The 21861-nt window shown below is 40.5% G+C and overlaps 1 protein-coding gene across 2 annotated transcripts in view; it reads left to right on the plus strand.

Annotated features, from left to right (window-relative positions):
• Positions 1–21861, plus strand: part of ANGPT1 (angiopoietin 1) — a 273027-nt gene that overhangs the window by 163452 nt on the left and 87714 nt on the right. For both annotated transcript variants that reach the window (XM_007537018.3, XM_007537019.3), the window contains exon 3: positions 9176–9297. In XM_007537018.3, coding sequence (XP_007537080.1) covers positions 9176–9297 — 122 coding nt within the window. The remainder of the gene's footprint in view (positions 1–9175; positions 9298–21861) is intronic.

A 21861-nucleotide genomic window follows, 5' to 3' on the forward strand; every position in this document is an offset into this window, starting at 1 on the left:
CTCTCCTCTCCTCTCCTCTCCCCTCCTCTCCTCTCCTCTCCCCTCCTCTCATCTCCCCTTCCCTCCTCTCCTCTCCCCTCCTCTCCTCTCCCGTTCCCTCCTCTCCTCTCCCCCTTCCCTCCTTCCTCTCCTCTCCTCTCCTCTCCTCTCCTCTCCTCTCCTCTCACCTTCCCTCCTCTTCTCTCTTCTCCTCTCCTTTCCTCTCCTCTCCCCTTCTGTCCACTCCTCTCCTCTCCTCTCCCCTTCCGTTCTCTCCTCTCCTCTCCCCTTCCCTCCTCTCCTCTCCTCTCCTCTCCCCTCCTCTCCCGTTCTCTCCTCTCCTCTCCTCTCCCCTCCCCTCCTCTCCTCTGTTCTCCTCTCCTTTCCCCTTCACTCCTCTCTTCTCTCCACTCCTCTCCCCTCCTCTCCTCTCTTCCCCTCTCCCCTCCTCTCCTCTTCCCTCCTCTCCTCTCCTCTGTTCTCCTCTCCCCTTTCCTCCTCTCCTCTCTCCTCCTCTCCCTTCCCCTCCTCTCCTCTGTTCTCTTTTCCTTCCCCCTTCCCTCCTCTCTTCTCCTCTCCCCTCCTCTCCCCTCCTCTCCTCTCTTTCCCCTCTCCCCTCCTCTCCCCTTCCCTCCTCTCCCCTCCTCTCCTCTCCTCTGTTCTTCTCTCCTTCCCCCTTCCCTCCTCTCTTCTCCTCTCCCCTCCTCTCCTCTCTTCCCCTCTCCCCTCCTCTCCCCTTCCCTCCTCTCCTCTCCTCTCCCCTCCTCTCCTCTCCTCTGTTCTTCTCTCCTTTCCCCTTCCCTCCTCTCTTCTCCTCTCCCTCTCCCTCCCTCCTCCTCTCTTCCCCTCTCCCCTCCTCTCCCCTCCCTCCTCTCCTCTCCTCTCCCTCCTCTCCTCTCCTCTTCTCTGTTCTTCTCTCCTCTCCTCTCCTCTGTTCTTCTCTCCTTTCCCCTTCCCCTCCTCTCTTCTCCTCTCCCCTCCTCTCCCCTCCTCTCCCCTCCTCTCCTCTCTTCCCCCTCTCCCCTCCTCTCCCCTTCCCTCCTCTCCTCTTCCCTCCTCTCCTCTCCTCTGTTCTCCTCTTCCCTTTCCTCCTCTCCTCTCTCCTCCTCTCCCTTCCTCTCCTCTCCTCTCCTCTCCTCTCCTCTCCTCTCCTTTCTTCTCTCCTCCTCTCCCTTCCTCTCCTCCCCTCTCATTTCCTCTCCCCTCCTCTCCTCTCCCCTCCTCTCCTCTGTTCTCCTCTCCTTCCCCCTTCCCCCCTCTCTTCTCCTCTCCCCTCCTCTCCCCTCCTCTCCTCTCCTCTCCCCTCCTCTCCTCTGTTCTCCTCTCCTTCCCCCTTCCCTCCTCTCTTCTCCTCTCCCCTCCTCTCCCCTCCTCTCCTCTCCTCTGTTCTCCTCTCCTTCCCCCTTCCCTCCTCTCTTCTCCTCTCCCCTCCTCTCCCCTCCTCTCCTCTCCTCTCCCCTCCTCTCCTCTGTTCTCCTCTCTTCCCCTCTCCCTCCTTCTCCCCTTCCCTCCTCTCCTCTTCCCTCCTCTCCTCTCCTCTGTTCTCCTCTCCTCTCCCCTTTCCTCCTCTCCTCTCTCCTCCTCTCCCTTCCTCTCCTCTCCTCTCTTCTCTCCTCCTCTCCCTTCCTCTCTTCCCCTCCCATCTCCTCTCCCCTCCTCTTCCCTCCTCTCCTCTCCCCTCCTCTCCTCTGTTCTCCTCTCCTTCCCCCTTCCCCCCTCTCTTCTCCTCTCCCCTCCTCTCCTCTGTTCTCCTCTCCTTCCCCCTTCCCTCCTCTCTTCTCCTCTCCCCTCCTCTCCCCTCCTCTCCTCTCCTCTCCCCTCCTCTCCTCTGTTCTCCTCTCTTCCCCTCTCCCCTCCTCTCCCCTTCCCTCCTCTCCTCTTCCCTCCTCTCCTCTCCTCTGTTCTCCTCTCCTCTCCCCTTTCCTCCTCTCCTCTCTCCTCCTCTCCCTTCCTCTCCTCTTCCTTCCTCTCCTCTCTCCTCCTCTCCTCTCTTCTCTTCTCTTCTCCTCTCCTCCTCTCCCTTCCTCTCCTTTCCCTTCCACTCCTCTCCTCTCCCCTTCCATCCTCTCCTCTCCTCACCTCTCCTCTCCCTTCCTCTCCTCTCCCCTTCCCTCCTCTCCTCTCCTCTCCTCTCCTCTCCCTTCCTCTCCTCTCCTCTCCTCTCCCTTCCTCTCCTCTCCTCTCCTCTCCTCTCCTCTCCTCTCCTCTCCTCTCCTTCCTCTCCTCTCCTCTCCTCTCCTCTCCTCTCCTCTCCTCTCCTCTCCTCTCATCTCCTCTCTCCTCCTCTCCCTTCCTCTCCTTTCCCTTCCACTCCTCTCCTCTCCTCTCCTCTCCTCTTCTCTCCTCTCCCCTTCCATCCTCTCCTCTCCTCACCTCACCTCTCCTCACCTCTCCTCTCCCCTCCTCTCCTCTCCCCTTCCCTCCTCTCCTCTCCTCTTCCCTCCTCTTCTCTCATCTCCTCTCCTCTCCCTGTCCTCTCTCCTCCTCTTCCTTCCTCTCCCCTCCTCTTCACCATTTCAATCCCTTGCTCTTTTCTTTCTATCCTACTTTGTTTTTTATTATATCCCTCTCAGAAAATGAACTATCACACATATTTAAGCTTCAATTATATAATTACAAATTGCAGCCCAAGAGAGTTTCATCAATAACCATGGATCTCTAAGTAGAAACGGTATTGACAGGGAGACACTCCATGTTGGTTCACTGAATCTCTTTAACTTGATGAGCGAGAAGCTGCATCAGCACTAAGCTTTGCTTTTGAAACAGAAGTGAAATACATTTATTAGTGGGTCATCCAAGGACAATGTCTGGATAATCAATTTTATTATAAGGTCTTACGGAAAGTGTTTAATAACCCATTAGGAAAGGACTTAGTAAACTATGACAAATGGGATAAAAGCAAGCTGCTCCTTGTTTTTCTTGTAGATAAAATGTTATTGAATATAACTACACTCATTTATTTATATGTAATATATGATTTTTCTAAACAATGGTACATTTGTAGAGCTATATGGAAATCACTGTGTTAACCAAATCTAATACATTTTCTTTTTTTATAATGCTTCTGCCATTTTATTTTATTATTTTTAAAAATTTTATTGGTGATTTAATACTAATTTACAAAACAATGTGATGACAGGGATATAGTATTGTACCCTTTCAACAACCAGAATTCTGTGTTCTATTCCCTCCATTGGAAACATGAAAACATTAGTAGTTCTCACAAGGTCTGGATACAGTCTGACTATTATTTCTATAATGTTTATATTTATACATATTTGCCCATTTTTATGTGGTTCTGTCTTCTATTCTAAGTCACACCTATACATATTATTGCTTCTAAGTGTCCTTCCTTTTTTTCCTCTTCTTTTTAATTTAAAAAAAAAATTTATTTTGTATTATTAGTTTATCTAGTAAGTAAAAATATGACAAGACCATAGAATAAAAAGGGTAAAATTCCACACAGTTCTCACCACCAGAAGTTCCATATCCCATTTCTTCCCTAAGCTTTCCTATTCTTTATCCCTCTGGGAGCATGGCCCCAGGGTCATTAAGGAGTGCAGAAGGTGGAAGGTCTGGCTTCCATAATTGCTTCTCCATTGAACATGGGCATTGACAGGTGGATCCATATTCCCAGCCTGTCCCTAACTTTCCCTAGTGGGGCAGGGATCTGGAGAGGGGGTCCGGAGTACATTGGTGAGGTCCTCTGTTCAGGGATGTCAGGTTGACATCATGGTAGTGTCTGCAACTTGGTAGCTAAAAAAGCTTTAAGATATAAAGCAGAACAAATTGTTTAATAGTCAGCAATGTAAAGGCAATAATAAAGCAGATGAGTCTGGGGATCTCAGTTTTGGAAAAAGCTAGTAGGTCTATATTAAGTATATTCTAAGGAGCCTATGACTTTACTAATTTTTGCCTGAGCACAACAGCTAACATGCATGTGAACCAAAGGTGTTTTCTGGGGGAGATGGTGCCAGAGTTGGAAATAGGACTAGAAACCTGGATCAAGCCAGAGAGTAGCTCCCAAATATGGGAAAGGTATATAAGTATCATTTTATGTTTTTTTTTTGTTGTTGTTGTTGTTGTTGTTGTTGTTGTTGTTGTTGTTATGTCTTTCTACTTGCTTGCTGTTTCGGGTCACTGTAAACTATTGTGCGTTTTGCTTTAAGGTGTATATCTTCCCCCTAACTTCTGGGTACATATGCATATGTGTTCTGTCTCATGGGCCTTGATCTATATCTAGGTTCTGTGGCTTTGTTAGGAGGTACACCACCTGATATGGAATGAGGAGTCCTATGAGCTAGGAAAAGTATCACCAGAGTGCTGGTGCTCAAGGGTTGATATTCCATGCCTAGTGTCTCTGGACACAGTCCAAAGTGAAATGCATCGAGGTTACATTGTAAACATACAGATACAGCATCAAATGGTGTGGATTGAGTGAAGTGTGCAGGAAGACAAGCCATGCCCCAGAGGTTCCAGGACTTGGAGAAATATGGGTTTTATAGAGAATGGGGAGGGTTCCTGCTGTCATGGGGTTTAAGAAGGCAATAAATAGCCATTATTATAACCTAATTATTAGGGAATTTGGTCTATTTTGAAAATCCTATCATTGCAATTTTCTGTATCATATAAGACATTACCATGTTGTTGTTGTTTTTTAAATGATGATTATTTATTTATTCTCTTTTGTTGTCCTTGTTGTTTTATTGTTCTTGTTGTTTTATTGTTGTAGTTATTGATGTCATCGTTGTTGGATAGGACAGAGAGAAATGGAGAGAGGAAGGGAAGACAGAGAGGGGAAGAGAAAGACATACACCTGCAGACCTGCTTTACCACCTGTGAAGTGACTCCCCTACAGGTGGGGAGCTGGGGGCTCAAACCAGGATCCTTACACAGGTCCTTGTGCTTTGTGCCACATGCACTTAACCCACTGAGCTACCTCCCGACCATGTTTTACCATGTTTTATGTCATTTAATGCTGTTTACATATAGCTGTATCTTATATAGTGACATAAGCAGTTGCTTCTGGTCTCCTTGATCTAAGACTGTAGGTGATTTAATATTTCAATTAAATAGTCTTTTATTAGAAATGTATTAAAATTTTGAGCCTATTGTTAAAATTCAATCAAGTTATCACTTTGAAATCTTAAGTGCTTAGAGTGAAGGAACTATACTGGAGTCTATGCATAAAAAATTTGAGAGTTTCAATCTAGCTTTCTACTTACAAATTGATTAAATAATGATTTATAAGATTAGAAGTTAATAGGAGTGTATATTAACACCATTCCTGCCACCCCACCAAAGGTCTGTGTTCCCACCCCCACACCCCTCTAGGGAAGCTAAAAATCTACCCTTTACCCTCACCCATAGTTTTTTTTTACTTTGTTGAGACACTCCAGACTCAGTCAAATTCTACTTTGTTTTTCTTTTCTTTTTCCAGATTTTTAAAAATTATCTTTATTTATTTATTGGCTAGAAACCAGCAGAAATTGAGAGAAGGAGGAAAGCTAGAAAGGGAGAGAGACAGAGAGACACCTGAAAACCTGCTTTACCACTTGCAAAGCTTTCCCCTGCAGGTGGGGACTGGGAGCCTGAACCCGGGTCCTTGTGCTCTGTAGCATGTGCGTCAACCAGATGTACCACCACCTGCCCCTTGTTTGTTTTTCCGTGTCTGTCCTTCTTTCTCAATTTTTGTTTATGAGTGTGGTCATCTCATACTCATCTTTCTCTTTCTCACTTGCATTACTTAACATAATTCCTTCTAGCTACATCCAAGATGGGTCAGAGGATGTGGGTTCATTATTCTTAAAGCTAAGTAGTATTCTATTGTGTAAATATATCACAACTTTCTCAAGCCATTCATCTGTTGTTGGGCATCTGGGTTGCTTCCAGGTTTTGGTTATTATGAATTGTGCTGCTATAAACGTAGGTGTACATGTATCTTTTGGGATGAGTGTGATTGAATCCTTAGGATATATCCCTAGGAAAGGAATTTCTGGATCATATGGAAGATCCATTTCAAGCCTTGTAAGGGTTCTCCAGACTGTTCTCCACAGGGGTTGAACCAGTTGACATTCCCACAACCAGTGCAGGAGGGTTCCTTTGTCCTCACAGCCCCTCCAGTAGTTTTTGATGTATGACATTCTCACAGGAGTGAGATGGTAACTCATTGTTGGCTTTGTTTGCATTTCTCTGACAACCTGGAGCAATTCTTCATATGTCTGTTGGCCTTTTATATCTCTTCTATAGTGAATATTCTGTTCATATCTTCTCCCCACTTTTAAATTGGGTAATTTTTTTGTTGTTGTTAAGTTTGGTAAGATATTTATGTTTTTCTCCACTTCTCTACTCATTAATCTTCTCCTCCCCTTTTACCTTCTCTCTTATCAAATAAGGTAGAAAAAAAGGTGAAAATTGAGAAAGTTTACATATGTACCAACAACTGTATTTACTGTAAACCATTAATTCCCCTAATAAAATTTAAAAAATAATAATAATAAAGTAAATATTGACCACCAGGAGCAGTGGTTCCCTAGTGCCGGCACCAAGCCCTAGAGATAACCCTGGTGGAAGTAAAAAGAAAAAGAAAGAGAGAGAGGAGAGAGAGAAAGGAAGAAAGAAAACAAGGTCAATCTTTTTCATAAACTCTATTATTCTGAATTTGTCTGATATACTTAATGATGCACTCTAATTTATTCTTTTCTTTTTTATTTATTTTGTTTATTCCCTTTTGTTGCCCTTTTTTGTTGTTGTTGTAGTTATTATTGTTTTTATTAATGTTGTTGTTGGATAGGACAGAGAAAAATAGAGAGAGGAGGGGAAGACAGAGGGGGGAGAGAAAGACAGACACCTGCAGACCTCTTTCACTTCCTGTGAAGTGCTCCCCTGCAGGTGGGGAGCCAGGGGCTCGAACTGGGATCCTTATGCCAGTCCTTGCGCTTTGCGCCAGGTGAGCTTAACCTGCTATGCCATATGGCCTGACTCCCTAATTTATTCTTTTCTTATGTTACTCTGTTTTGTTTGTTTGTTTGCTTTCCCCTAAACTAGGAGTTAAGCCAGACTGAGTTAACATATCTCCCATGACACTTTTCCTTTGAAAACAATAGTGAACATAAACTTTAATTTTCAAGTTAATATGTGAGCGAACAAGATTTTCTTCCTCACTTGTGAGCACAGTTTGACAGTCATATGGATGTGTTAGCCTTTACATAACCATTCATAATCTTGAAAAGTAATTTACCGTCCATTAGTTAACCTATTATCCAACAAATGGATCTGAGTGTTCAATGTTTTGGGACTTTTGCTGGGCACTAGATATTTGGGGGGTTCTTTATACATTAAATCTATTTTATGCAATTAATATGCCCTTAGGAAAGAAAGCAAATACGTGTAGGTATTTGAATTTCCATATAAGATATTGACTCTTTGGTGGGGAGGCCTCTTCCTGGGCACAAACTTCGGGCTTACCCACTACGTTGCGCACCAGATGCAGGAGTCCAGAAGGAATGTTCTGGGGCAGTAGGTGTGAGCAGACTGGATCTTTCCCTGTGTAGCAAGAGACACCACTAGAGATCAACAGGGGAATGTTCCATGTACAAATCCATTTACTGAACAGTAAAACAGGGCTTATAAGGGGTCACAGGAGGAAGTGACATGTGTACACTATATATGTTAAGGAGGCAAAGGGTCTGGGGAGGGTCAGGACTTTTTCAGTCACTGTTGAGCAAGAGGTTTAATTGGTTAAAGGAACAAGAAAGCAGGATTATCAGTAACCAGCAGCCAGAGGGGGGTCCTGAGGGCAGAGAGAAGATATATCAGATATGACCAAAGGAATGGAATGGGTGGGGAAGTAGGGAGGGGACTTTAAGGCAAAACAATGATTATTTAGATAATACGGGAGTGGGCTATTGTGAGGCAGGGAGGCTGATAGAGGGAACTTTTCCCTGGTGGTCATTTTCTTCCATGCTCGATCTTAAGCAGAGAGAGACTGACAGAAAGGTCGTGCCATCCAGGCACGCACTTTTCAATAGGAGGTCCCACACCATGCTCAACCATATCCTCACAATTTCCCTACAAGGTATAAGGGAATTTCTACTAGCAATGATTTCATAAAGAAAAACAAAAATAGGGTGATGTGATAAGGATGTACTAATAGGGTTATATGTGGCTTGGAGGGGTAGAGAGGACTGGACCTGGCAGAAAAAGGGTCAATTATATACAAATGTAGACAGACAGCTGTAGAGATGATGGTTAACTCATATCTGCAAGCTTGGAAGAACCTCAGTGAACTGACATGGAAGGATTAGGGATTCAGAACTCTGGTGGTGGGAAGAGTGTGGAATTGTACCCTTGTTGACATGTAATTTTGTAAATTAATATTGAATCACTAGCAATAAAAAAGAAGAAGAAGAAAAGGGATACTGTGACTATAAAGGAGCTCACTGAGTGAGATTTCACATTAAGAAGAAATCAATCCTGCATCTTTGAAAGGATTAGTATTCCAGGCAGTGGAAATTACATGTGTATAGACTATGAGGTGGATATGAACTAGCCCTCAGGAGGAGATAGAAGAAATGGTTAGAACTTAGAAGCTGTTGAGAGAATGCTAGTTTGACCTGAGAAGTAACAGGGGTCCTGATCCTTTACACCTTCTAATCTAGTCTATGACCTGGAATTCAATCTACTTGCAAAGGAGAGCCATTAGTAAATTCAACACAGAGATAGCACTTTATATATATATATATATATAAAATCTTTAAAAATCATTTTGATGGCTAAGTGTGCAATGTCAGATTCTATGCTTAAGCACATGTCAGCATGATTTTTTTTTTTTAGGTTTTAAATTTTTCATTAAAATATTACTTATCTTGATTTGGCATCCCCTTAAACTCTGCATGGAGATAGGACAGGAAGCTCCCAGCTTCAGTAGACTACCCTAAGAATTCAGAATACAGAAATTAAAATATCTAAATGTATTTAACACCTCAGTTTTCTCATTAAGGCACCTTTAATCTTAAAGTAGTACAAAAACCAAGTTTAAGAAGCAGGTAAAGTATTAATTAGAATTTAGAACACCTGATAAATTATTTTGAAAGAAATATTATTTTAAAAGAAAAAAATGGTTGAGTCAAGAAACCCAACATATCATCTACTCCTCATGATTAAAATCTAAAATGTTTTTGTCTTTCATCTTAAGGTACTAAATCAAACTTCTCGACTTGAAATACAACTTCTAGAGAATTCATTATCAACATACAAACTAGAGAAGCAACTTCTTCAGCAGACAAATGAAATTCTAAAGATTCACGAGAAAAACAGGTGAGGATTACTGTTTTCCACAAATATTTGCATATTTACATACTTGCATAACCTAGTTCTCTGCCAATTCTTCTTAAGAGATGGAAGTGATTTTGAAAAATAAACAAAAAAAAAATACCGAGACAAATTACATTTTAACATAAAAGAAGACTAAGAATAAATCCATAGTAAGATTTAAAAGCTTGTGGGACAGGGAGGTTGCATAATGGCTATGCAAAAAGACTTTCATGCCCGAGGCTCCCAGTTTTCCAGGTTTGATCCCCAGGACTAGCAGAATTGAGCAGAGCTCTGGTCTATCTTTCTGTGTCTCTCTCTATCATTAAAACAAAACATTAAAGAAAGATTTAGATGGTTGCTCACACTATTGAAATAGTTTGTCTTTATTACTATTAACAAAAAATATCTAATATTCAGTTGGTGGGGCACTGTACTAAATATAAAAAAATATGTTTAGTTCTATGACTAAATATAATAACAGAAAGTATTACCAGTTTTCAGTGGAATCAATATCTATAGTAATAGAGTAAGGAATAGAGACTATAGAACTGTAGGCTTGAATTACCAGTCTATTTTTTCCTTTAGCTTATAAAAAAAAGTTATAGAAAACTAGCATTGGAAATAAGCAAAATTTACTTTTTGTGAGCAAAACATTTACCTATAAAACTGATTGAAAACCACTTTCTGTTTTGTTTTTTTCCCATTTAAATTTCTTTGAATGTCTTTGCATGTTTTTTTTGTTTTGTTTTGTTTTGTTTTTTACAAGCTATCGGTCACTTTAAATAAGTAAAGAGGGACTTAGGGGCTGGTTGGTAGTACACCTGGTAGAGCAAACATGTTATGATGTGCAAGGACACAGGTTCAATCCTCCAGTCCCCACCTTTGGAAGGGAAACTTTGCAAGCAGTGAGGTATACTTTTTAAATGTCTCTCTTTCTCTCTCCTCTATCTCCCCTTCTTTTCTTGATTTCTGTCCCTCTTCTTTCAATTTCTTTCTGTTCTATCAAATATAATTAAAAAAACAAAAAAAGGAAAAAAAATGGCCTCCAGGAGTGGAGGATTCTTACTGCTAACAAGGAGCAAAAAAAAAAAAAAAAAGAGGGGGGAGGGTATTGTGTTGCTAAAAAGGGGGGAAGAGGAGAGTATTGTGTTGATAAAAAAAAAAAAATTGGGCAGTGGTACACTAGGTTAAGCCTTAAGCATACACAGTGTGAAGCATAAGGACCCACTCAAGGATTCTGGTTCCAGCACCCAACTCCCCACCTATGGAAGTGGGGAGGGGCAGGTTGTAGTGCAGGCACTGAGCTTTAGCTGTAGCTCTGGTGTACTGAAGGAACTAGATTTCTAAATAAGAAAGTCACCCTAGAAGATTGGTAGTTCTCTAACCTCACAGATGAGGAAGGAGACTCAATGCAGGATCACATAATTTACTAGTAGCAGAAATAAGTTTCCTGGTTCTGCTCTTTCTATTCAAGTCCCATTATCTTGTAATCCTGTCTCAAATCTAAACGAATTTCCTAACTTCATTGCAAAAGAAAGCCATAGTAACAACCATTATAATTTAACTTTTATATCAAGGAGGTAGATATGGCTCTAGCTTTAAAACTAAAAAGGAGTTACTTATGCTCTACAACTTGTGTTTCAATCTTACATTTATTTATCTTTGTACTGTGTCACAGGCTAACCTCTGTAACTATAAATAAACTTGACAGGACTTGACCCTGAACTGGTTGCATGATGAAATGTTTTGGAATTGAAAATGCTGTTGGAAGTGCAATTTATCCAGCTGCAGTTTTGTAGTAACCAGACTCATATACATACATGTAAATATCACTTCAATAATCCCTTGATTCAGGGTCCCAACACTTTAGTTTTGTTACTAGAAATGAATCCTATCTGAAGTCAGATAATAAAAATGTCATTTGGAAAAGCTCAGTACAGAAATAAATAAGTTAGACCATGACAATGCTACTTTGTTTTTAGTTTCTTTTTAAATAATTAGAATGAAATACATTTTTATGAAGATGCAAAAAGGACTGAAAAGGAAACTTAAAATCCAATTATTTCAAAGAGACAGCTACCTACATTTCTATAAATTTGTGTCTATTTGTAATGGAAAGTTGTTTCACACTCATTTCTCTTTTTATTTATTTTATTTTTTTAATTTAACAGAGCACTGATCAGCTCTGGCTTATGGTGGTACAAGGGTGTTGAACCTGGGTCTTCAGAGCCTCAGGCAGGAAAGTCTGTTTGCATAACCATTATGCTATCTTCCCCCACCCAGTTGTATCACATTTTACAAAGTATTTGTAGTCTGTTTTCTTTTGGAGATATGTATGTTATATTATCAATACCTCTGTGATTGCACGTTTTTTTGTAAATATTACTGATTTAATAATGGTTTACAATATTATAACATCATAGGAGTATAGTTCCATATCATACCCACCATCAAGGTTCTGTGGACTCCCCACCCACCCCAAACATTCTGGTAACCACTGTAGTTCTCATGAAATCTTAGAGACCATCTGAGTTTGACTATGGGACATAGGGGGAGAGACATAGTTTCATAGTTTGAAATGGGACATAGGGGGAGAGACAAAGAGACACCTGCAGCCATGCTTCACTACTCGTGAAGCTTTCCCACTGCAGGTGGGGACCAGGGGCTTGAACCTAAGCACTTGTATACTGTAATGTGTGTGCTTAACCAGGTGTGCCACCATCTGGCCCTGTGCTTTAATTCTCTACATTCTTTTTTTCTTTTTTTATCTTTTTAAAAATTTATTTATAAAAAGGAAACATTGACAAAACCATAGGATAAAAGGGGTACAACTCCTCACAATTCCCACCACCAGAACTCCATATCCCACCCTTTCCCCTGATAGCTTTCCTATTCTTTAACCCTCTGGGAGTATCGATCCAGGGTCATTTTGAGTTGCAGAAGGTGGTAAGTCTGGTTTATGTAATAGCTTCCCTGCTGAACATGGGCATTGACAGGTCGATCCATAATCCCAGCCTGTCTCTCTCTTTCCCTAGTGGGGTGTGGCTCTGGGGAAGCGGATCTCCAGGACACATTAGTGGGGTTGTCTGTCCAGGGAAGTCTGGTTGGCATCATGCTAGCATCTGGAACCTGGTGGCTGAAAAAAGAGTTGACATACAAAGCCAAACAAATTGTTGACCAATCATGAACCTAAAGACTAGAATAGTGGAGATAAAGAGTTGGGGGGGGGGCTCCTCCATTTTGTAGATAGCTAATAGGCATATTTTAGTTATATTCCAAAGGCATGTGACTATACTATTTTTTTTTTCCCCTGAGCCTGAAATCTGATATGCAGGTGGATCCAAGTTATTGTCTGAGGAGATGATGCCATAGTTGGAAACAGAACAGAAAGCTGGATCAGGGAATAGAGCAGCTCCCTAATATGGGAAGGGATATAAATATTGTTGACTATAAACCCCATTGATTTGATGTGGTCTGGGGCCCATATTCAGCTTAGGAGCCTATGTGACCTCTGCATCCCTGTAGATCTGCAAATTCTCTATATTCTACATATGAGTGAAACCATTTAGTAGCTATCTTTCCATTGCTATAATAGGCATAATTACTTTAAGTTCCATCTCTGACATTATTCTAAATAATGCATGACACTCCATTTTATAGGTGTAACCTAGGCTGTTCCTATTCATTTCTTTCTTTCTTTCTTTCTTTCTTTCTTTCTTTCTTTCTTTCTTTCTTTTTTTTTTTACTAGTGATTTAATAATTATCTATAAGAGTGTGGGATAAGAGAGGTACAATTTCATACAATTCCCACCACCAAGGTTCTGCATACCATCTCCTCCATTGGAATCTTCCTTATTCTTTATCCCTCTAGGAGTGTGGAAGATCTTTTTGGGGTGAAGAAGGTAGGTCAGACTTCTGTAATTGCTTTTCTGCTGGACATAGATGCTGACAGGTCAACCCAGCCTGTTTTTATCTTTCCTTACTGGGGCAGGGCTCTAGGGAGATGGTGTTCCAGGACACATTAGTGGGGTCATCTGACCAAGTAAGTCAGGTTGGTGTCATGGTAGCACCACAACTTGGTGAATGAAAAGCATTAAGATATACAGAAGAACAAATTGTTTAATAATAAGGAACCTAAAGATAAGAATATAGTAGGTGAGATTTGGGGGGTCTTCCTGTTGGAAGAAGTGAGGAAGTTTATTTTAGGTATATTCTAAAGAGCCCATGATTTTACTAATTTTTGCCTGAGCCCAATAGCTAACATGTAGGTAAGCTGAAAGTAGTGCCTGGGAAGCTGATATCAGAGTTGGGAATAGGACTAGCAAGCTGCATCAATCAGGGCAGAGAGAAGTTCCCAAATATGAGAGAAGTATATAAAAACCATTAACTGTAAACCACACTGATCTGACCTAGAGCCCATGTCTATTCATATTTAGCACAGGAGCCTGCTGTGTGACTTACTTCTGCATCCCTGTTGGTCTGAGATCGCATTTTAAGGTCATAGCTAGGAACATTCTAGGCTGCACTCACATCAGGACCAGTTTTCTTTGAGTGTCAAAGTAGGTTGACCCAGCCTCTCTTCTGAGAGTGGGGCAATTTCTACTATTTTATTCTACGTTAAGGGCAAGGTCCTATAGAGCCCCACAAGAGGGTTCATGAATAGATATGATGGGCCTAGACCTCTAACAGATCCCTCTGTCCGCCATCACTGCTCATCTCATTTCTTACTGAGCATACTACCACATGCAGTTCATTGTTTTTAAAGACGTCAGAATGAATGTATATTACTCTATGTCTCCTTGTACTCATATGCAATTTTTTACCTTGTACTACATAAAAAAAAAAAAAAAGCTGTCCTGAAATGTTACTGGTCTTCAAGTTGTCCATCTGTCTGCATTTTTCTTCCTTTTTCTTCTTACTTCTCATATGCTTTTGATTTTCTCCTAATATATATATATATATATATATATATATATATATATATATATATATATATATATATCCCAGGCTGGCAAAATAGCCCATTTATTTAATGTTGTTGCTTTGCCATGTGTGTGATCCAGTTAGGAGCTCATCCTCCACTACACCAGTGAAAACGTCAGTTCTGTGGTATCTTCCCATCTCTCTCACTCTGTGTGTGTATGTGTGTGTGTGTGTGTGTCTGTCTGTCTGTCTGTCTTTGCCTCTCTCTCTCTCTCTAGCCCCTAGATGGTCATCCTAGAGAGAGATAAAAAAGAAAAAAAAAATACCTTCTACCTTAGTTCCAGATCATTGTGGATGCATTCTTTTGTCTCTTCATCATGATATTTTCAGAGATGGAGAGAAAGAGAGACAGAGAGAGAGAGAGAGAGAAATGACTCAGAGATGTTCATTCTTTTCTATCAATAGAGCTGAGTCAAGGTATGGGTTATCAAAAAAGTCTCACTGGAAGCCACGTAGACCTGCTTCGAGCTTCTCTGTGTGCTTCGTAGTTTTTCAGTTATCTGTCTGCCTCCTAATCCCCAGTACATATGTTCTTACATTTCCCCCCTCATTTAACTCTAATTCTCTTAACAATTTATTGCTTACAACAGCAGTTTCGGATTATAATGATTCACTTTTTCAACAATACTTCTTGATGAATTCAAGGGTTTACACTTTAATTTGATATTAGTTTCTGCATCAATGGCAGCAGAAAGTTCCTTACATCTTTTACTCTTACCCTTACCTTTTCCTTTTATGACACTCGTATCTAACATCACCTCACATGCTGTCGTGAAGGGAAGCATATTTTCCTATCAGTCTCTGTATCTCCTGACATTGGCATAACTTGTGTTTGTCTGTGTTTCATAAACTGTTTTATAAAATTGGTTGTACTCAAATGTCACAACTGGACTATAGACCATTACCCTCCCCCAGTAATCAAAAGGAAACTAGTAAATTTAAAAATGAATTTCTGTTGACAAGTCAAAAATATCCTTTTGGGGAGCACACAGCATATTTTCAGTATTCTATTTATTGTTATTATTTATGTTCCTAAGTGAAATGAACTAGAGGGACTCTACCAAGAAGTTTCTAGCATGGCAAAAACAGTTGCCCCCTACTATTCTAGTTGATAGAAAATTGAAGTTAAGGTGGGGGTGTAGCATAATGGTTATGCAAAGAGACTTTCATGCCTGAGGCTCTCAAGTCCCAGGTTCAATCCCCCACACCACCATAAGCCAGAGCTGAGCAGTGCTATGGTAAATAAATAAATAAATAAATAAAAGATCACAGTTAAACATGGAAACTGTTGACATATTTTTAAATAGTTTACTGATCAACCCTACCTATTCTTTCTTTTTTTTTTTTTATTTAAGAAAGGATTAATTAACAAAACCATAGGGTAGGAGGGCTACAACTCCACACAATTCCCACCGCCCAATCTCCATATCCCACCCCCTCCCCCGATAGCTTTCCCATTCTCTATCCCTCTGGGAGCATGGACCCAGGATCATTGTGGGTTGCAGAAGGTAGAAGGTCTGGCTTCTGTAATTGCTTCCCCGCTGAACATGGGCGTTGACTGGTCGGTCCATACTCCCAGTCTGCCTCTCTCTTTCCCTAGTAGGGTGGGTCTCTGGGGAAGCTGAGCTCCAGGACATATTGGTGGGGTCTTCAATCCAGGGAAGTCTGGCCGGCATCCTGATAACACCTGGAACCTGGTGACTGAAAAGAGAGTTAACATACAAAGCCAAACAAATTGTTGAGCAATCATGGACCCAAAGCTTGGAAAAGTGGAGAGGAAGTATTAGGGAGGTATTCACTGCAAACTCTACTGTACTTCTGCTTTCTTACTTTGGTGCCATACTCCAAACTCAGTCAATTTCTGCTTTGCGTTTCTACTTCTTTTTTTTTTTTTACATGCATAACATTCCCCAGATTCCCATTTAACAATACAACCCCCACTATTTCATTCATTATTTTTCATGGACCTGTATTCTCCCCACCCACCCACCCACCCCAGAGTCTTTTACTTTGGTGTAATACTCCAATTCCATTTCAGGTTCGACTTGTGTTTTCTTTTCTAATCTTGTTTTTCAACTTCGGCCTGAGAGTGAGATCATTCCATATTCATCCTTCTGTTTCTGACTTATTTCACTCAACATGATTTTTTCAAGGTCCATCCAAGATCGGCTGAAAACGGTGAAGTCACCATTTTTTACAGCTGAGTAGTATTCCATTGTGTATATATACCACAACTTGCTCAGCCACTCATCTGTTGTTGGACACCTGGGTTGCTTCCAGGTTTTGGCTATTACAAATTGTGCTGCCAAGAACATATGTGTACACAGATCTTTTTGGATGGATGTGTTGGGTTGCTTAGGATATATCCCTAGGAGGGGAATTGCAGGGTCATAGGGTAGGTCCATTTCTAGCTTTCTGAGAGTTCTCCAGACTGTTCTCCACAGAGGTTGGACCAATTGACATTCCCACCAGCAGTGCAGGAGGGTTCCTTTGACCCCACACCCTCTCCAGCATTTGCTGCTGTTACCTTTTCTGATGTGTGACATTCTCACAGGAGTGAAGTGATATCTCATTGTTGTCTTGATTTGCATTTCTCTGACAATCAGAGACTTGGAGCATTTTTTCATGTGTTTCTTGGCCTTTTGGATCTCTTCTGTGGTGAATATTCTGTCCAAGTCCTCCCCCCATTTTTGGATGGGGTTATTTGTTGTCTTGTTGTTGAGTCTGGCAAGCTCTTTATATATGTTGGTTATTAAACTCTTATCTGATGTATGGCATGTAAAGATCTTTTCCCATTCTGTGAGGGGTCTCTTGGTTTCTATAGTGGTTTCTTTTGCTGTGAAGAAGCTTTTTAATTTGATGTAGTCCCATAGGTTTATACTTGCCTTAGTCTTCCTTGTAATTGGATTTGTTTCATTGAAAATGTCTTTAAAATTTATGTGGAAAAAAGTTCTGCCAATATTTTCCTCTAAGTATCTGATAGTTTCTGGTCTAACATCCAAGTCCTTGATCCACTTGGAATTTACTTTTGTATTTGGTGAAATACAGTGATTCAGTTTCATTCTTCTGCATGTTTCAACCCATTGTTTCCAACACCATTTGTTGAAGAGACTCTGCTTCCCCCATATAATAGTCTGGGCCCCTTTGTCAAAGATTAGATGTCCATACGTGTGGGGCCTCATTTCTGGGCTCTCAATTCTATTCCAATGGTCAGTGTGTCTGTTCATGTTCCAGTACCAAGCAGTTTTGATGACAATGGCCCTATAATACAGTTTGAGATCTGGCAGTGTGATGCCTCCGGTTCTGTTCTTTTTTCTCAAGATTGTTTTGGCAATTCTAGGTCTTTTCTGGTTCCAGATAAACATTTGTAGCATTTTTTCTATTCTCCTAAAAAATGTGCTTGGGATCTTGATGGGGATAGCATTAAATTTGTAGATGGCTCTGGGTAATATATTCATTTTGATGATGTTAATTCTTCCAACCCATGAACATGGAATATCTTTCCACTTCTTTGTGTCTTTTTCAATTTCTTTGAGTAGTCACTCATAATTTTCAGTATACAAGTCTTTCACTTCTTTGGTTAGGTTTATTCCTAGATATTTTATTGTTTTTGTTGTTATAGAAAAAGGAACTGATTTCTGGATTTCAATTTCTTCTAACTTAGTGTTTGCGTAGAGGAATGCCACTGACTTTTGAATGTTAATTTTATAGCCTGACACATTACTGTATTGCCTGATGATTTCCAAAAGCTTCTTGCTGGATTCCTTAGGTTTTTCCATGTATACTATTATGTCATCTGCAAATAAGGAGAGTTTGACTTCTTCTCTTCCAATCTGTATGCCTTTAATTCCTTGCTCCTGCCTGATTGCTATGGCAAGAACTTCCAACACTATGTTGAATAGTAATGGTGATAGTGGGCAGCCCTGTCTAGTACCTGATCTGAGGGGAAATGCTTCCAGTTTTTCACCATTGAGTATGATGTTGGCTGTAGGTTTGCTATATATAGACTCCACTATCTTCAGGAATTTTCCATCTATTCCTTTTTTTTGTAGTGTTTTGATCATAAAGGGATGTTGTATTTTGTCAAAGGCTTTCTCTGCATCTATTGATATGACCATGTGGTTTTTGGTCTTGCTTTTGTTGATGTGGTGGATCACATTGATTGATTTACGTATATTAAACCAACCTTGCATGCCTGGAATAAACCCCACTTGGTCATGATGAACAATTTTTTTGATATACTGCTGTATCCGGTTGGCTAGAATTTTGTTCAATATTTTCGCATCTATGTTCATCAGAGATATTGGCCTGTAGTTTTCTTTTTTGGTTGTGTCCCTGTCTGCTTTTGGTATCAGGGTGATGTTGGCTTCATAGAAGCTGGCAGGGAGGATTCCAGTGTCTTCAATCTTCTGGAAGACTTTTAAAAGTAGAGGTATTAGTTCTTCTTTGAAAGTTCTGTAGAATTCATTTGTAAAACCATCTGGTCCAGGACTTTTATTTTTGGGAAGATTTTTGATAACTGTTTCAATTTCATTAGCTGTGATGGGCCTGTTCATGTTATCCACTTCCTCTTTACTTAGTTTTGGAAGTTGGTAGGTATCTAGGAAATCATTCATTTCTTCCAGGTTCTCTAGCTTGGTGGCATATAGTTGTTCATAGAAGCCTCGCATGATATGTTGAATTTCTGCAGTGTCTGTTGTGATTTCTCCTCTTTCATTTACTGTCCGATTTATTTGGGTCTTCTCCCTTTTTTGTTTTGTGAGTCTGGCTAAAGGTTTGTCGATTTTGTTTACTCTTTCGAAGAACCAACATTTACTTTCATTGATCTTTTGTATGGTTTTCCTATTCTCAATGTTATTTATTTCTGCCCTAACTTTAGTAATTTCTGTCCTTCTGGTTGCTTTAGGATTCCTTTGTTGTTCTTCTTCTAGGTCTTTAAGATGTGCAATCAGGCTGTTTATTTGTGCCTTTTCTTGTTTCCTAATGTGTGCTTGTATAGCTATGAACTTCCCTCTTAGGACTGCTTTAGCTGTGTCCCAAATATTTTGATAGCTTGTGTCTTCATTTTCATTGAACTCTCGAAACATTTTGATTTCTTCCTTGATTTCCTCTTTGACCCAGAAGTTGTTAAGAAGTGTACTGTTGAGCTTCCACATTTTGGCACTGTTACTAATCTTTTGTTGATTGTTAAGTGTTAGTTTAATTCCACTGTGGTCTGAGAAGATGCTTGCGATGATTTCAGTGCTCTTGAATAGGCTGATGCTGTCTTTGTGGCCTAACATATGGTCTATCCTTGAGAATGATCCATGTGGATTTGAGTAAAATGTGTATTGCAGTTTCTTGGGATGAATGTCTCTGAAAATGTCCAATAGTTCTAGTTTTCTATCTCTTCATTTAGCTCCCTTATGTCTTTACTGATTTTCTGCCTGGATGATCTGTCAAGTTGAGATAGTGGGGTGTTGAAGTCCCCTACTATGATTGTGTTACTGTTAATATATTGTTGTAGCTCTTTCAGTAGAAGTTTGATGTATTTAGATGGCTTCTCATTGGGTGCATAGATATTAATAATTGTTAAGTCCTCTTGATTGACTGATCCTCTGAGCATTAAGTAGTGTCCATTCCTATCTTTTTTAATCTTACCTATTTTAAAGTCTATCATGTCAGATATGAGAATAGCTGTTCCTGCCCTTTTTTGTGGGCCATTGGCTTGAATGATAGTTTTCCATCCTTTCACTTTAAGTCTGTGTTTGTCTTGTTGTGTTAGGTGAGTTTCCTGTAGACAACATATTGTTGGGTTGTGTTTTCTGATCCATCTTCCTACTCTGTGTCTTTTAATAAGTGAATTCAGGCCATTGACATTTATTGATATCAAAGATTGAAGATATTTTAACGCCATTCTTGTAGAGTTTTAGAGTGTTTTGATATATGTCCTATTTGTGGTGGTCTGGTTGTTTATAGGAGACCTTTCAGAACTTCTTTCAGGGCAGGCTTGGTGATGGTTGCTTCCTTCAACTGTTGCTTGTCTGAGAAGGTTTTGATGCTTCCATCTAGTCTGAATGACAATCTAGCAGGATATAGTATTCTTGGCTGAAAGCCTTTCTCATTGAGCACTCGATAGATATCTTGCCATTCTCTTTTGGCCTGTAGTGTTTGTATGGAGAAGTCTGCTGCTAATCTTATGGGTTTTCCTTTGTAGGTGACTCTTTGTTTTTCTCTTGCAGCCTTGAGGATCCTTTCTTTATCCTTATTCCTTTCCAATCTAAGTATGACATGTCTTGGTGTCTTTAGGTCTGGGTTAATTCTGTTTGGGACCCTCTGGGCTTCTTGAATCTTTATGTCTTTGGTGTTGTCTAGACTAGAGAAATTTTCAGCTATTATGGCCTGGAGAATGCTTTCTTCCTACCCTTCTCTTTCTTCCTCTGGTAAGCCAATAATGCGTATATTGTTTCTTTTGAAGTCATCCCATAGGACTCTGTTGTTGTTTTCAGCATCTCTTAATCTCTTTTTGAGATCTCTTACTTCTTTTTTAGTTGTCTCTAATTCATCCTCAATCTTGCTAATTCTGTCTTCAGCCTCATTGATTCTATTCTCTCTGCCCTCTACTGCTTTCTGGAGTTCATCTATTTTGTTGCCCTGCTCTGATACTGTTTTAGCTTGTTCAGCTAGTTGCCTTCTTAGCTCAGCGATTTCAGCTTTCAGCTCTCTAATAACCATGAGATAATTAGAATTTTCTTCCATATTCTCATTTGTTGTTCCTGCATTTCTGATTACAATTTTTTCAAATTCTTTACTCACTCCTGTTATTATTTCCTTGGCTAATGTTTGGATGTTGAACTCGTTGTTTTGTGCTTCACCCTCTGGAGGACTTTTAGCTAGACTCTTGTCCTGGTTCGAGTCTCCAATATTTTTTCTTGTTGTTTTAACCATTTTATATAAGTTAACAGTTTTTTCAATCCCTGAGTTGGAGTTCAGTGGTGTAAAAACCTTTTTTTTTCCCCTGTAGGCTATGGGAGCCTGAGGGCTTTTAAACTATCAATAGGCTTCTTAGCTTAATCACTGACTGCTGACCAAGAGATAAAGCAGGGTGTGGCAGAGATAATCCAATGGTTATGCAAAGAGACTTTCACAGCCCCTCAGCTATGCCACCGAGGTATAGGTCTTCTCCTAACCCTACCTATTCTTTAAATGAAGCTTAATTCTCCAAATACAACAAGAAGCTCTTTACATGGAAGAATCTCTGAAATGGAGAGGCCATGTGCCCTTAGCCAGCCAGGTCTGGTTTAGATCAGTTCATATACACTTTGCAAAGGGGATTATCTCAATTCAATGTTGCTTCCTCCCCAAGGAATGTCAGGAGCTGTGGCTGAGTATGTGACTTACCAGCTTGATTATGATAGGACAAAGCTGCCAAGTTGGTGAGTTAGCCCTCAAGAGGGTCCACCACTTTGCCAGACAAGGGGGCAGATTTTACGGACAAAATTATACTACATAACCATGCTGAGAGGTCCTGCTGATTTACATCCTGAGGAATTAAATGCATCACTTATAAGGTTCAAAATGGATTTTTGGTCTCATTAGAGTCAC

The sequence above is a fragment of the Erinaceus europaeus genome, chromosome 1 (assembly GCF_950295315.1).
Source record: "Erinaceus europaeus chromosome 1, mEriEur2.1, whole genome shotgun sequence".
Classification (NCBI taxonomy): domain Eukaryota; kingdom Metazoa; phylum Chordata; class Mammalia; order Eulipotyphla; family Erinaceidae; genus Erinaceus; species Erinaceus europaeus.